Source organism: Triturus cristatus, chromosome 4_2 (genome assembly GCF_964204655.1).
Source record: "Triturus cristatus chromosome 4_2, aTriCri1.1, whole genome shotgun sequence".
In the NCBI taxonomy this organism is placed as follows: domain Eukaryota; kingdom Metazoa; phylum Chordata; class Amphibia; order Caudata; family Salamandridae; genus Triturus; species Triturus cristatus.
Window position 1 is genome coordinate 561,062,612 of NC_140586.1, and position 17,042 is coordinate 561,079,653.

General features: G+C 44.5%; 1 protein-coding gene across 3 annotated transcripts in view; it reads left to right on the forward strand.

Annotated features, from left to right (window-relative positions):
* The window catches only part of CCDC18 (coiled-coil domain containing 18), a 1,105,805-nt gene that overhangs the window by 235,743 nt on the left and 853,020 nt on the right, over positions 1–17,042 (forward strand). For all 3 annotated transcript variants that reach the window (XM_085602201.1, XM_085602202.1, XM_085602203.1), the window contains one exon: positions 14,677–14,798. In XM_085602201.1, coding sequence (XP_085458327.1) covers positions 14,677–14,798 — 122 coding nt within the window. The remainder of the gene's footprint in view (positions 1–14,676; positions 14,799–17,042) is intronic.

A 17,042-nucleotide genomic window follows, 5' to 3' on the forward strand; every position in this document is an offset into this window, starting at 1 on the left:
CTATTCTGTGGCAGTCCCCATCCATTGATAGACAGGAGTTTACCAATGCTAGGTGATCGTTCTTTACGCGGTCAAGTAGGGCTTCACAGTCAATTCTCCTCCATTTAAGACGGAGACCGTCACCCGATGGCGTGATGTCTCTTGCGCCATTAAATTTAGCATATACTGGGCTAGGGCCCAAATACAAGGTGACTGTAAGGGGATTATGATCTCCATATACGGTCTCTACCACATTTGAATCAGTGACACAGTCTGTTAGGTGGGGGGATGTAAAAATGAAATCAATCGTCGATTTTGAATCTCTCCCTCTAAACGTGGGGGCGCGGGTCAACCTTGGGGACTGGCTTGCTTCCATAACATTGCTAAGAATGTGTTCATTTAAAATCTTAACAAGCTCAATACCTCTGCGATCTGCTAGATCGGGGCAGCTTTTGTCCTCTGATTGGTATTTACCTGAGATTTTTGCGTTAAAATCACCCCCAATAAGGATCCCTGACTTCTCGCCTGGGCCTATGTTCATGTTCGTATCAAGGTGTACCAATAAATTAGAAAGTGCTGCGTAATTCCTATTTGGTGTTGAATTAAAATCATTGTTATAAAAATTGATTAAATAAATCGAGGTCTTTCGTTTATATTCGAGAACCTGAATGTTTGGGTTCCCGAATGATAAGTCCTTAAAAGTGCCACCAGCCAATATTCTGATCCCAATAAAAAGTCCTCCCCTTGCTCGACCGTGAGCGGGCTTAGAAGCAGGTACACTAAAACAATGATAGCCCTCTAGGTACACATTCCCTATAGCCCAAGTCTCTTGAAACATAATGACATCTTTGCCGTCCAATAGCTGGACCCACTGGGGGTCAGACAGTCTTGATTCAATGCCTGCAACGTTCCAGCTAAGGATAGACAGGTCATAACCGCTTGGCCTGCCTAAGTGCTTGACACTGGTGGTCTGCCTGTAATTAATTTGTGGCGTTAATGTTACGTCCTCACATACAACTGGGAATTTGACAATGGTAGGCTGTGTGGCCATAGGTTGAGGTGTAATAGTGTTAAAAAATGTAGTTCCGGGCTCCACTGAAATCGGGGATACTAACGTGATGCTAACAGTAGGGGCCGATAGATCAAAGGATCTGCTGCGGCCATTCTCCACCAATGATGTGTCAATCGAGGTTCCAAGGGCGTTGGTAACATTATGGGCTAATAAATTATCCAAGACAGCCCGATTGTTCAGTGGTCCGTCCAATTCAACAGCAGTCGAGGTAGGTAGCTTAGGAGAACTGCAAAAACCACAATCCACAGCCGTTGGCTTGTGACTAGGGAGTCAATCGACCCCATCCAAGCCATTCAGGCAATTAAAGCGATTAAAATGGAAGTAGGGCCTGTCCTGCACCTGAAGATTTGGATGTTGTACACGATCCCTATATCTATGTCTATGTTCCACCCTCACCCACTCATCTTGTGTCGGGATATGATGCATATGGGTAGGGGGGAAGAAAAGGATACTGGCATGGTCTGGATAGTAGAGTCAAGTGACCTATTTATTCCTTTACAAATGTGCCGCACAGTGCCCGGATCCTTAAAACTTGTCAGGATACAGTCCCCTATTATTGATTTCCTAGTTTTACCTAACCAGGGGACCCTTCTTACCATGATAATCTCATTGTTAAAATGGGACGGTAGGGGTCGATTCCAATTCAGCCATTTGATGACCTTGTATTTTAGTGATTGGTAATCTTCGATCTCCCCTAGTCTTAAGCGGGGGACGCCTGCTAGGACCACCGTTAGACTATTAGCCTCTGGTGGCAAGTCTGGTCTCCGTGGGCTTGGAGCCGGCCGACCCGGGGAGGGTAGAGAGATACCACCAGCTTCTAAATTGCCGTCAATAGTCCCTGAATGGGGATTTTGAGAGGCAGAATTCGATGTCTCTCTGGGCCTATTGGATACATTGCAGCGCGGTGCATGGTCTAAAACAGCCATTAATGGTTGTAAAGGAGGGACAGTAGTCGCACTCTGGGGGGAGACTTTGTTATTACCCTTCGTAATTCCCTTTTTAGTAAGGTTTTCTGCGGGGGGATAAGGTCCCATATTATTGGATTGCTTACTCACTAAGGTGTTCAGATTAGTAAAAGCTGTTTCCAATAAGGTGAGCCTACTCTCTACTTTTATCAGACTATCGCTAATGGGCTGTAGAAGAGAACGCAGTAGCGATTCTAGGCTCCCTATAGCTGTAGAAGGGTTAGGTATATCAGCCACTGGGATGTTTAGAATAGTAGCTCTAGTTGGACTAGAGACCTTTGAGAGAAGAGCAGTGGGAGCAATCGTATTATCCCTCCCAGGCTGGGGTGCAAGTGTGTGTTTTTTACCGAAATCTAGATGCGACGGTTTTACTTTCCCCCTGCCCCCCGTTGACTTTTTACTACGTTTGCTTGGTGGGGGCCTGTGCATCTCTACCTCAACTCTTTGTTTAGGCTTGCTTTTCTTGGCTGCGTGCGAAGGTGGGGTTTGGGTGACCAGATTAACAAGAGTAGGACAAGTCCCAGAAGGGGTTGTATCTAAGGGTTTTCCAGGGGCCAACTCAGGGGAAGTGGGAATGTCCCGCAATAGAAGAGGAAAGTCCTCAGGTGTCAGAGGTTTTAGACTAAGTGGGGGCGTGCCATCCTCTTGGGTAATGGGATACGGGATGATCTCTGGCAGGGGCGTATTCTTCATGGAATCAATGGAGCGCCGCCGCTCAGCCCTGCGTTTCTCCAGTGAATTTTCCTTACCTACATCTTCTTTGGTAGGTTTGAAGTACTTGTCCAACGTCCCTGCATTGCAGCCCCCTTCCCTGGCAGTCGATTTGCAAATTCCTGGAGAGGGCATCCTCCTGGGCTGGTTGTGTTTGGGAAGAAAGGGGTATGGCCCGGCCCGGCCTCCTTTGGCCCCTGACGGCCACAGACGGCCCGCCCTCTGCCCGGGCTCAGCCCGGCGCCGCCCGCGCGCGTCCCGCGAAGCGGGGCGCGACGTGAGTTATACGCGCCTCCTGGCGCAAGTGTGGCGTCCAAGCTCCGCGCCGCCGCCCAGTGCTTCAAATTTACAGTTATCTGAGGTCTCCGCAGGGACGAGAGGCAGGAGATTGATGAAAGGTCCCAATTTCCCTCCACCACCAGCCTGCCCAACTAAGTCAAAGCAGCATAGGTGAATAGGGGGAAGAGGGGAGACAAGGCAGGAAGAAGAGAGGCAGGTCCAGCATACGTCCCACACTGCTGCAGCGTCACTGGGGTCCAGAGGAATTCCTGTTAATCTCCCCTCTTCCGCGTGTATCCACAAAACATGCAGAGCGTAACCAGAAATGAATACTTCTGGTGCCAGCGCAAGCGTGTTACCGCCCAAACAATGGTATCTCAAAGGCAGGGGCCGAGAAGAGCAATCATAAGCCAAGGAAGATCCCCACACTGCCTAAAGGAAGGTGGATTGCAGGAGGACGAAGGTTAACAGCAGTTTTCCCAGCGCGGCGACTTCGTGGACGTGACGCGCCCGAACCGGAATGTGGTTTGCAGGAGGATGAGGATCAACTCTTTCTCTCACTGACTCTTTCTCTCACTGACTCTTTCTCTCACTGACTCTTTCTCTCACTGACTCTTTCTCTCACTGACTCTTTCTCTCACTGACTCTTTCTCTCACTGACTCTTTCTCTCACTGACTCTCTCTCACTGACTCTTTCTCTCACTGACTCTCTTTCTCTCACTGACTCTCACTGACTGACTGACTCTCTCACTGACTGACTCTCTAATTTACTGACTGACCTTCACCCTCCTGTTATTTATGCCCCCATAACAACACAAGCATTGGCGCAGCCAATAGGCCTCGCCTTTGGGACCTTATAAGTGTTTAGCCATGCAACAGTTGATACTGTTGTACCAATGATATTGTGCTGCATAACTAAATACTTATAAGGTCCCAAAGGCGAGACCTATAGGCTATGCCAATGCTTGTTTAACTTTGCCAAAGTGATTTCATACTAAATAGTCATCATATTATGCTTTAATGTTGAGGTGAGGTGGGCAGATGTATGGGTGCTTAGGGCATGACTGACTCAATCATCCTATTAGATTCTGGCCTTTCAAAGGGGCTCCTGATCTTTGACCGGGCAATGAATCCTCAGGCAGCAATTTACCATGTGATTCAATCTGAACCAGCAATGCCAGCCTTTCGGAGGTAATTGTCATGCAACCCTTACCAACTAGCCCTTCTGGCATTTCAAAGGTGATATGGTAAGGTATACTTTGCTCTAAGTCTGCCTGTCTTCCACATTTGGTTCTCAGAGGTAGCCGCAATATTCTCCTGCCATAGAACCCCTTCAGCTGGTGTGTTTTCATTAGCTAGCAGCACTCTATTTCCTGGGTTCTTTTAGTTTTTTTGTTTCCATTAGAAGTGTGAACTCTGACATTTCTGCAAATCTAGGGTTGTTGTAAATAGGGCAAAAATTATATTATCGCTTTTTACACTAGACCACCTTGCAGATATGTGACTGTCTGCTCTCCAGCTCTGCCAGCATTTCAGAAGCATGTTAGAGAGAGGCAGTTATGCATAGAATAAAATGCAGATTATCTTATTAACCATTCAGGAAATCAGACCAGTGTTGTCTATGTAAATGCATGTTTTTTTTTTTTTTTTATGTATACACCGGTGTCCGCTTTCAACACTTCTTCACGTATGGACCACGCTCTGTTGTGAGTCCGGCAAGCAGATGTCTTTATTGGATCCACACAACATCTGCATGTGGTGTCTTGGATTTGACAATGGTGCGGGGGGGGCTATATTCGTGTTCTCTGATGCACACCAAGGCAGGGTGCGGGAGGCCAAGTACATTTTGTCCAAGGCTGCAGGGACATGCCAAAGTCCACTGCTTATCCTACAGATAATTCTTCTGTGAGGAAACAATCTTTCAAAAGGTTTTCCTAACGAAAATAAAAAGCAACATAGGAAGGAGAAATCTTCTTTAAGGAAACAATCCTTTTATCTGGACCACTCAGAGCATCAAGGCTGTTCTTAAGGATGCGTCCAGTACCCTCTGGGCTTCTCCCCAAGGCAACCTGATCCTTCGTGCTTGATGACTCAGATGGTTCTGACCCCAAAGTCTCCTGATTCAGCTGGTGGCGGATGAAGATCCTCCAGTGGTGTCTGGGATGGCAGCGGCTCCAAATCCTGAATACTCTCTCCGTGCGTGTAGGAGAGTAGGATCTGCACTTATGTTACCCCCACTTTTTTTCTGATGTTTACACTGGTTTCTGGCTATAGTCTGGCTGGGTCCCTGCTAATCAGGGCCCCAGTCTCTCTGTTCTCTCTAAACAGCTCGGAGTGCATATTAGATGCACTAGTGATTGGATACTGTGGTACCTTATGAACCCCTAGTATATGGTGCCTTTGGCATAGGTACTTCACAGGCCTACCAGGGGCTGAAGCATGTATTATGCCACCCCTGGGAAGCCGACTAAATCTGACACCACAGGCCTGCTACTGCAGCCTGGGTGAGGTAGTGTTAGCACTCCTCAGTGAGGTATAGGTTCCATATATCTCACATTACACACACATATAAACCTATCAGTCACCCCTAAGGCAGGCCCTATCAATCCTGAGGGCAGGGTGCTTGGTTTTCCATGTGAGGGGGTGCCTCTGCCTGAACAGGGCCCCTCTGCAGCCCTCAGAGTCTATTCTCTGTGGCTGTTTGTGAATGCGGTTAAACCATATACTCTTAAGTGCATTATAACCTAGCGGTAAAAGCTAACTTTGGGGTGGCTGCATCAAAACATGTCCTGTTTGGTGTCAAACGCTTTGGAATCATACCCCCACACCAGTAACTGGTGTGGGAGTATGATCCCTCCCTTCTAGAGCGATAGACATGTACCTACTGTGGAAACACGGTAGAAATCTGAAGGAGCCTGGCATCACAAAATGGATGCCACCAGCACAGACACTGGGCTACCCTCCTGCTGCTGACTGAAACTCGCAGTGGAGGAGGCCCAACAATAGGCATCCTGTCACAGGGAGGTGTCACCACCTTCCAGACAGGATTTAGTGTATTGGGGCTGGCTGGGTGCACTCCTAGAGTGCTTTGAAGTCCTGCACTGGGGGAGCAGTAGGCTCCTCTGTACATATGCCAGCTCAAACCGGTTCACGGGCTACCTGCCCCTGCTCTGTCGCGAAACTGGACAAAGGGAAGTGAGTGTAACCACCCACTCCCCTGACCCTCCCATAGGAGTGGTCATAGAGCTAGTCGCTCCCTTTCCTTTAGTATAAGATAGGGAAACCTTGCCATTCCAAACTAGATATCCCTGGACAACGCTCTACAAGAAGAATCCTGAACCTTTGACGTTCCACTACCTTTGGAAGGCTGAAGAATCTCCCTTGGAGTCAAGGAGTGACTCCCCTGCTTGGCAGGCACCAAGACTTTGAATCAACGGTCGCAAACTTTCCCGCTCCCGCTGGAGTCCGAAGTCCCTGCAGCCCCGGAAGTGGATTTCCTGACTTCTCGACGGCCATTGTGAGTCCCCAGCAAACCTGAGGCGAGTGGACCCCACGAGTGATGAGGAACAGCAATACCCGGGTACCGTGCACTATTGTCGAGTGCAACCCCTTCACGACGTTCTACGAACTTGTGCATTGGACCACGTGTGGTCCAAGCCTCCAGCAGGATTTCACTCAAATCAGAGGCCTACCTCGTCCCGAGTGACCGTGGGCTCCTGTGAAGTGAATCCTCCCGAGGCGTCTTCGCGATCCATTGCTGGTTGGCTGGTGGGGCCCCTGAAGACTTATTCATCAAACCAAAGGGCTCCCCTGGTTGCTCCAGGCCTGCCCTGACTTACCCTCGCTGGGTGAGTCCCTCAGACCTTGGTGGTCTGCACCCCTGATTTTCTTCACATTCCACGAGACTTGCTGTTGCCAAGGCTTGTTGGCTCCAATCCGGTTGCCGACACCTCAGTAAGCTGCAGACTTCGTGGGACACTCCGAATCCAGCTCCTGGTCGTCGTCGACGCCTCCTGGACCTCGTGGCTGAAGAGTCAAGACACCCGTGAATCACCTGAAATCACCCGACTACCGTGGGCATCCATCTTCCTGGCCCCGGGTCACTGGCAAGTGACTGTGAACACTGTCCCTTCTGCTTTCAGGTCTTCCTTCTTCTGAATCCAGCCTTGGATTCCACCGGACACTTCTCCAGTCTTCACAAGCAGCAAATCTTCTTCGGCTTCCATTGAAAACGACGCCGCGACCGGAAAACCAAAAGATACCTATGCACCCGGCTTCCCTGGGTGAGGTAACTTGTGCACTCCGGTGCTCCTGTGTGTGTTGACCCTCGAAGTACTTACCTTGTAAGTGGATTGCTTGTAGACTCTTCCGAAGTACCCTAAAACTTTAAAAATCCAACCGCGACTTGCTCCATTGAAATCAATAGGGAACCCGCGGCTGTGTTATCACCCTGCCCGCGTCTCTCGTGGGTCCTTTACTTACATGCCTTGGATGGATTAGTGAGCCCCAGCTATTCTAAAGGCCCTAGGCCTTGTCCCATTCCAAGTCGACATTCCTAAACATCTTTTTTAGTATATGGTCTGGTACGCCCCTAGGATGCCAGCCATATAAGTGCTTAATTTGTTGTGAAAAATTGATTTGTGCATATGTTCCTGACTTCTAATCTCATAAAGAGATTAGTAGAGTGTGTCTAGAAATAAATACATATATATTTTATATATATACCTGTGTGGTGTCCTTTCATTTGGTAATTCAAGAGATTATATGGTAAAACAAGCTGCTTTACATTCCTCTGAGACTTAGCCTGAAGGCTGCTCTCCACAGCTACCACTAGGATAGCTTTCTTTAAAAGGTTGTCTAAAACCTATCTACCATAAGATTCGAATTGGACTGGTGCAAGGTGGCCACTTTAACTAGTGACCAGCATATGCCAGACCAACTTCTCACAGTGTGTCAGGCCTCTGGAGTATGAAGTAACAACTGTGGGGGCAACACTAACTAAGGCGTGTAGTCCAAAAACGACCGAGTTAATTCGGCAACGAAATTCCAAGATGGCCGCCGCTGCAGAAGACGCGAAGGCGGTCTAGTTTTTCTATCTACAGGTGTCCAGAATCCAGGTGAAGCACGCGCTCCGTGAAGAGCGCGCACTTCACTGAAGTCATTTTCGAGTGCGCAGCTAGAATCAGAGTTCCAGAGCATCACGTCGGGTTTTCGTCCGGTATTCGTTTCGCTTCCCTTCGGAAGTAGTAGAGAGTAGAGTTTAATACCTGGTTATAGTTTAGTAGAGGAAATATCGTAAAATCTGAAGAAGACAATTTTCTCGTCATTACTCACCTGTACCAGTTTCGGAAACCAGTCAGCAGCTTCGTCCGAAGTTAAAGATACTTCAGCGCCACCTAAGGATCGAAGAACAGAAGACCGAAGCGAAGTATAATTATTTATAGAAAAGTCGTGAATAAAACAAATGAAAATTTAGGAGCGTAAATAGATGGTAATACGTACAACTTACCAGTGTAGGAGATGAGACAGAACCTATAAGGAAGAAACAAAGTACGAGGTTATTTTCTAGGGAAATTTAGTAGACATCAAATTAACATAAAAGAAACAAAGAGAAAGAATAATACTTACCAGAGAGCAGTTGGAGAGAGATTGACCAATGCATATCAAGAGAGCAGTAAATTCGTACCTAGGTAGGAAGATAACTAGAACTCTCAAGCTAATAAATCTAAGTAAAGGCATATACAAAAAACACTAGTTAAGGAATATAGAGAATTGGAAGAAACTCGAGTGACGTTTTACAGAAGACAGAAGCTACCTCTAAAGTAAGTGAAGAAGCGGAAGGTAAACGCTATATATGCAGTTAAAAGGTTAACTCGACAGTAGTTAGTGACTAAAAACTTATTTGATAGGTGAAGTAACTGAGAGGCGGCAATAAGAAAGAAAAAGGAATTGTATTAGATAGAAATACTTACAGAGGAGAGGCGCAGCACTTGAAAACTTAGGGTAGGTAAGACAATAGAAAATATAGAAAGAATAGAATTAGAGTAGAGTAGGCATTAATATTGATGTGTTGTGTTGAAGGTTCTCTTAGAAGAAGTCTGCAGAAGGGAAGACAAAGTAGACGAGCAAGAGTGAACCAGAGTTTTCAAGACCAGTCTCTTCTTGATTTTTTATTTTATCCACTCCCCCTTCCCCACTGAAGGTAATATTGGAGTCAAGGTACAATTCATTGATCTCCGGTTTATCTTTGAGCGGGAGTTGGGAATCAGCGTCTATGTTCCTGTGCAAGCTCTTAGACGGTTAAGTATTGAACCTTGACACAGTGCGGTACTGTCCAAATTTGAGGTGTGTTCATTACTCCCATAATGGAGGCTACTGTGGTCACAGATGATTTCTCACTGGACTGGGGTGCCCAACTGGTGATATAACCACATCATGTCTCTGGACTCGGTTGGAGCAGCCTCTGCACATAAACTCTCTAGAGTTACAGAAAGGAAAGTATGGGCTCAGGAATTTTATTTTGGGAGGCAATTCTCCTGTAGCTGTGGGTACAACTGTGGGGAATTTGTTCCAGTAATGGCCCATCTGGTAGGATGTTTCATAGTGCGAGTAAATGCTCTGAACACTCACTGAAGTACCATAAGTGGGAACTTCAGCTGGAAGTTATAGAGGAAATCTTCTCCTGAATTTGAAGTGTCGGCTGTTCTGTGCCGAATAGTTCCCTTGGGGTGCCTTTGGTTTTTTGGTCCCAGAGGATCGTGTAAACTTTTCCAATGATTCTGGACATACCAAAGGTTCTATGGAATGTGCAGGAGGATCCTCTCCAGATTAGGCAAAGAGGTTCTTGTCTGATTATCTGTTAGCACTTCACATTCTGCCACCTCTTCATCTCCCACACCTGCGATTACAGCACTCAGGTCAGCTCCTCCACCCCAGGCACCTAACAGACTCTCACTCCGAGCATGCACATTGATTGGTGCCAGCTAAAGTAGTTTTGCCACCCTGATAAAGCCCTGAACGTCATTTTGGCTGCAAGAAAGCCTGATATGAAATCCATTTATGTGGCCTGTTAGAACAGATTTGTACAATGGTGTGAGCCCAAAGGCACAGACCCCCTTTAACTCACACCTTTGACATTCTGCATTTCTCAATGTCTCTTGCTTAGCAGGGCTTGCCAATGGCTATGTAGTCGAGCATTACCTGGCAGCATTATCTGCTTTCTTGTGTCTCCAAGGTCCCCCATCTTTGATTATGTTACCTTTAGTGCCATGTTTTCTGAAAGGTTTAGCTTGTTTCCTTCACTCTGTTAATTGTTCCTCCAGGCCATCTGAATCCTAATGGTATGTATATATGTATGTTTTGGTATTTTTAAAGCACAAATTTATCTGGCTATCAACTAAGCGATCTACACTGAGCAATCCCAGTGGGGCTACATAGCAGTGGATGGGACAGAGTGAGGAAGTAGAGCTAGTGAAAGGGGTCAAATGTTGGCTTATCTGAGGCAGTGTTCCTGGAAGAGGTGATTTTTCATTTTCTTCCCGAAATTATAGAAGGATTGGTACTGTTATGATGTTGGAAGGGATGTGATTTCAGGTTTTGGTGTGTATTTGAATGTGGCAATAGCTGACCTCCAGATGTTATTAGTTTGTTAGCCAGGAAAACACGTCTTGATATAGAGGGTCTTGTAGGTGATGCAGCTGATTTTTAATTTGATCTGGGCTTGCACGAGGAGCCAGCGTAGATAATTTAGCGCAAAGGTGATTGATCAGATTTCTTCAGCCAATGGATGAGCCAAGCTGCTGCATGAAGGATGCCTTTCAGGGAAGTGAGGATGGTGTCTGGGATGCCATTGAGATCATTGCCTCCAACTAGGTGGGAAAGGACGAGGACTTGAACTGTCATTCTAAAGTCTTCTCTTGGGCGGAAAAAAGGTTGTACTTTTTTCAGAAGAGATGGTTGGAACTAGGCTCTTTTGGTCTTACTTGGCAATGCATTCTTTGCATGAGGGATTTGAGTTGAGGTGAACCTAAATGATTTGGTCGGGATATGAAGCTCATTAGGTTTAAGTTGGAGAGCCATGGTTGAATCAGAAAATGTTTGGCATGGTTGATAAGCAGGAGGAATTTGATCTTTGCGGGGTTTAGCATTAGCTGGTTTGTTGATATCCGGGTGTGAATGTGTTAAAGGCACAATCTGAGTCTCTTTGTCATTGGTTGAGGAAAGACTGAGATAGAGTTGGGTGTCATCTGCATACTAATGGCTGTTGATATTGCAGTCTGAAGGACGTTTCATAAGTGTTCCATCTACAGATTGAAAAAGATAGGTATTGGATGGAACCCTGTAGGAGTCTGTAATCTAATAATTAGTATCTTAATGATTTCCTTTTGGTTGGGGAGTTGGGATGTGAGCCATTGTAAGATTATGCCAGCGATCCTAACGCAAGTTTTCAAGGTGTGGATTAATGCTGGATGGTTGACAGTGTCGAAAACTTTAAAGCTGTTGAACCAGGACAAGAAGGTGAGATTTGTTTTTGTAATTGAGGAAGAGGGCATCCTCCTCTACTTGGAACTTGGCAGCTTCAATACTCCAGCATTGTCTATTGCACATTGTTAACGCCTCGTGATCATCTTCCTAATTTAAAAAATCCTAAAACTTCTAAGTGGAGGGCTGTAAAACAAATCTGTCATTCACATTTACACCTTGTTTGAGGAGTGGGGAGTGGGTTTTTCTCTTCCTAGTTGCCGCTCTGGCCTCCATTTTGAGCCAGTTAGCTGTCTAGCTCTTTTTCAAATTAGATGCATACACTCCAAAACTGGGCTAGTGCGCGGATGTGCCACTAGGGCGCCAAAGGCAAGTCCATTTGCGCCGTCCATGCCAGCCATGCTGTTCTTTCTTTCGAGTTTGGTCAGTGTTTTACCTACTCCTTGGTGGAACCACTCTCCCCAAGGCGGGAGTTGCCCCGTAGAGTTGTGTGTGATACCCCGGATTCTGTCCTATCCCCTATTTGCAATTTTTGCTCCTGTGCCCTGCCAGATCAGGTAGGTTAATTACGAATACACGTCTGTCTCTTTGCAGCTCCCAGGGACCAAGCAACTGGTTTGGGATGTGGGCTGTGCCTGGCAATGTCCGCTCACTCCATAAAAACGCCCTGCACATTTATGATTTATTCATGAAGGACAAGGTAGACATACTCTTTCTTACAGAAATGTGGATGTCCGATCGCTCAGCGCTGAATGTAGCATTAGCCATCCCAGCCGGCTACTCAATGTTGCACTGTAACAGATTAAGCAAAAGAGGGGGCGGTGTAGCAATTGTCTACAAACGTTATTTTAACTGAGTTGCTTTTGATACAAAGAAGCTTCACTAGATTTTTTCTTCACACTTTCTGCAAATAAATCTGTACCTGAATTTCTATCCATCCCGGATGAGTTCATGTCCAAGTATATGCTAAAGTACTCTAATTTTACGATTTTAGGGGACCTCAGTATACATGTGGATCTAGCCTCAGACCTGCACGGTCGCCTATTATTGGAAAATATGGCTTCTTGGGACATGCCACAATTTATGACTCTGCCAACTCATGTAGCAGGCCATATCCTGAACCCCATGTTCTCTAATGGCCAGTTATTGGTTCAAGACATTACAAATAATGAGTGGTCTGACCACGCCTTCATACACTTCAAATGGAGGGTTGAACTTAGTCCTCTTTGACGTAGCGGTTGTCTCCCTGTGTCTTGTCGAAACGGTGCCACAGTATCCTCTACAGAGTTTAGTCTTTCTCTGAATGAGCATCCTCCACCTATGAGGTGAGATATCGACTATGGCACTCTGTCGGTCAATGCCTGGCTTTTAGAGGCAGCCGATACCGTTGCCCTCATAAAATCAAGAACTGCACTTTGCTCCCTGGTCTAAAGATTAGCCCAAAGAGCTATGTAGACAACAAAAACTGTATAAAGAAGTTGGAGACAATGTCTTTCTCAGGACAAAATAATCTATAAGAGTGCTATAAACAACTATTACAGTGCAATCAAGAAAGATCATTCAGACGTCTTTACAGTCCAGATTGTGGTCTCCCATAATAAACCAGGCAATGTATTTAAAATTGATAAAATGTTTACCCACACTGATGCTCTGCTCCAGTCATTAGCTGCTTCCCCTAAGTTGTGTGCATAACTATCTGACTTTTTTGACGCAAAAATAAAAGCTATTGTGGACTCATTGCGATCTGGCAGCTCTCACCCCCCGGTTAGTAGTTGACCAAATGACCTGCAGGAGATTCCCCTAACAAACTTGTCTTACTGTCTTGTCTGTAGGAGTTCACACCCATCTCTTTGGAGGAGTCTGCACATGCCCTAGGAGCATGCAAATCAGGTTCCCCCAAGGCTCTGTGTCCCCATGCCCTTGTTTTTAATTGTGCAGCTATTAATCCTTCTCTAAATGCTTGTTAACAGGTCTATTCAGACACCGATGGTACCCAGCTGTTGGAAACTGGCTAAATTGATTCCTCTTCTAAAGAAGCCATCAGCTGACCAATCTAATCTGCCCAATTTCAGACTGATCTCCTTGTTGCCGGACTATACCAAGATTTTAGAAAAGCTAATCAACCTCCAACTTTCTGCCTATCTGGAACAAAACAAGTTGCTTTCGCCCTGGTCTTGGTATAGCTGCTGCTCATTGCTGTAGAATGGTTCGTTCTGTTCCACTACGGAAGTTTACATCAGCCCACACAGCTTAGCTAGTCCGTGTCTATTGCACTTCATCTGATTATGTTCATGCTACTGTTGGTCTACTGTGTTGTCTGTGAAACATGAAAAGCAAACTCTGCCGTTAGCCAAGGGTCTGTCTGCTTGTTTGCTGTTTGTTCTCTTCCACACCAATGTTGTCTGTCTAGAAGGCAGACACTGCAGGTCAAAGCTAACCCAAGTACTTTGTGGCACACAATATTTACCGCCTCATGGATTTATGGCCAGGTCATCATTTGCCTCGCTGAACAAGTCCACCACTTTAATGTACACAGTCAGGGGAGGCAGTAGAAGTGTTACGTTGCTTCTCTCCAGTTCTTTGCTGCTTGACAAAGTGAGCGCCAAGGTCACCTCTGTTTCCCAGCTAATTCCATTGCGAGAGGTAATTCTTAAAACTCGTGGGGCCAGTAAAGGACCCCTGAAAAGGTAATATGCAACAGTTTCAGAACTCCAGTGTCACACGTCTGCCCTAGAGTCCCTCACTCTTCTCTCTGGAGCCACAAAGTTTAATGGGTGCACCCTTTCATTTTTCCAGAAACTACTGAAGTGTGTACTTTGTGATTGACTTTCATTACACATCAAAAGCAAAAGACCTTGATTCAGTGACATGCCTACAGCCATGGGATGTTCTTACTGTAAAGTATATGCTTTCTTTACTCATTCTCATGCAATTTGTATTACTTAAATAAATCACGCATACTATTCTTGCTACTTTATATTCTTTATTGTTCAAGTTTAACAATTTATCTGTACATGCTCTTCTTAAAAAATAAAATGCCATTTGAAATCTAAGCCATATATGCATAAAAAATGCACCATGCTTAGGAAGAAATATTACATTCTACGAACTGTTGTATTTTAAGTCCTGTTGAACTAGCCCTGTTGCCTGTAAATTTACAAAAATTAAGCTAAAGAGCCTTTGTTTCAGGTCAAAGTAGAAGAAGAAGCTTTACATACAAAGCTGGTCAACTCTGAAAATGATAGACAGACATTGCAAGAACAATGTACAGCAGTGAAGGCTCAGCTGGAGAACATTCAAGAACAGTTCAGGTACTCTTTTTACTATCTAGTAATTGCTTCATTTATCAGACAGTGTACATATATGCTGTAAGTATTGTGACTCACTACCAAGACGCAAGAAGTTAAGATTTTACTACATGACATTTGGTTTTAATGTATTCCAAAACCAAACCTTACGTGAAGAATGGAAAGAGCATGCTTCGGCTCAGCCTCCTTCAGCCATTGCTTCAATACACTGTCTTTTACATTTGCATCAGTCTTCAGAAGCCAATATAATCGCAGCGGATGAGGCAGCCAACATTCGGGCCCTGGATAGAGAGTACATTGTGGGAGCCACACACAGGCTTCTCTTCCTTTCTCATGCAGGTCTGAGACTTCCTTAACCCTGGAAAAGATCACTTAGCCTGCAAATGGTAAACTGAGGGGGCAGGGAGCTGGTGCTTTGCTCAGAATCTCATTGGTTACAGACTGGACCAATACCCATTCACATTTTGCAGCACCTCTTTAACACTGCAGGTAAGGCCCAAATTTAACCACCTTATCACACACTTTGTAAAAAACTTCTCTAAAACACCTCAACGACTGGTGCTTAGCACACTCTGTAACACAGTTTAACAATCTGCTTAACAAATGTACATATTACTAATAGTTATATTATTCTTTGTTTTTAACATGTTTATAAGTGACTACATTAATAAGTAAATCTTTTATCATAACTTTATCTACAATTGCTTAGCTATTGAAATACAAAAGAAAAACAAATAAAATGCAATACACTTGCTCGTAAGCTGGAGTTTATTTAATGCATCTTTAATCTACACATACTACCTTCTTTTATGCATCTATGTATCTTCCATGTACTTATGGATCTATATATTTATTACTTTTCTTCTAATTCAGCATATCCAATGCACTACCCTATTTCTCACCCCATACCTCTATCAATATATCCTCCACCCTCTTTCATCATAAACCCCATACTACTACTATGATCCACAAATTTCCCTTTCTAGACTCTTCCCTACTCCTTGTTTCTTCAATGATCTCACACCGCTTTTACTAGTCCAATCTCTCAAAACAAGCCATTTAAACCCTTCCCTCTGACTCTTCCCCCTCCACCTCCTTTTTACTCATCCCAAGCCTCCTCCTACTACTTTGAGCGCCAAAACAAACAACATCCTAAATCCTTCCCTTCCATCCCTTCTCTATCCTTTTCAATTCAAATAACAGACTAACATGTCCACCACTCCAATTAATTTCATATTTCACTATACTAATTCATCACTAATACTTTGTGTTCTGGAGAAGCGTGCTACTTGCCGAAAAAGCGCTTCAACACCTCATCAGGAGTAGCAAGCGCTATATAAATGCAAACCTTTTTCCCTCTGCTATCCCTCCACTATCCTTCTCAATCCAAATAACTGACTAACACATCCACCACTCAAAATTACTTTCATATTTCACTATACTAATTCACCACTAATCCTCTATGGTTTTCGGAGTAGCGTGCTACTCGCCAAAAAAGAGCTTCAACACATCATCAGTTGTAGCAAGCGCTATATAAATGCAAACCTTTTTCCCCTCTTCTATCCCTCTACTATCCTTCTCAATCCAAATAACTAACTAACATATCCACCACTCAAATTACTTTCATATTTCACTATACTAATTCACCATTAATCCTTTATGGGTTCTGGGGTAGCGTACTACTCGCCGAAAAAGAGCTTTGACGCCTCGTCAGAGGTGGTAAGGGCTATATAAACACAATACAATGCAAATAAAACCGATTTAGCAGCCACCACACTCACACAAACTGATTTTGATTATCCTCTTTTTTTTTTTTACTTTTGGCCTTTCTAGACATTTAGTATAATTTTGAAAAAGAAAGCTCTAATCACGCACATAAACACAATCAACAAATGAAAATGAGAAAAATTACATATTGAGAAAATTATTTGTTTTTATAGATGAGGTTTTATTGTACGTTATATACCTGTTTAAGATAGTAGTTTGAATATTGTCATGTGTTGCACATTTTTGTTCTAAAAAGTTAGATTCCATCCATGTGTAATCATGATAGAAGACATTTCTGATATTGAAGTTTTTGGAATGTGGCATAGAATATGTGAAAATATTTGAGTTTTTGACTTGGGGAAGATGATGATTGTGGTGGGCATCATGTTGATTTTTACTACTTTATTTATTTACAGTATACTGACTTTATTGATTTTTATTGTTCACAAATATACTCAGTAAAATATCCGTAGATTATGG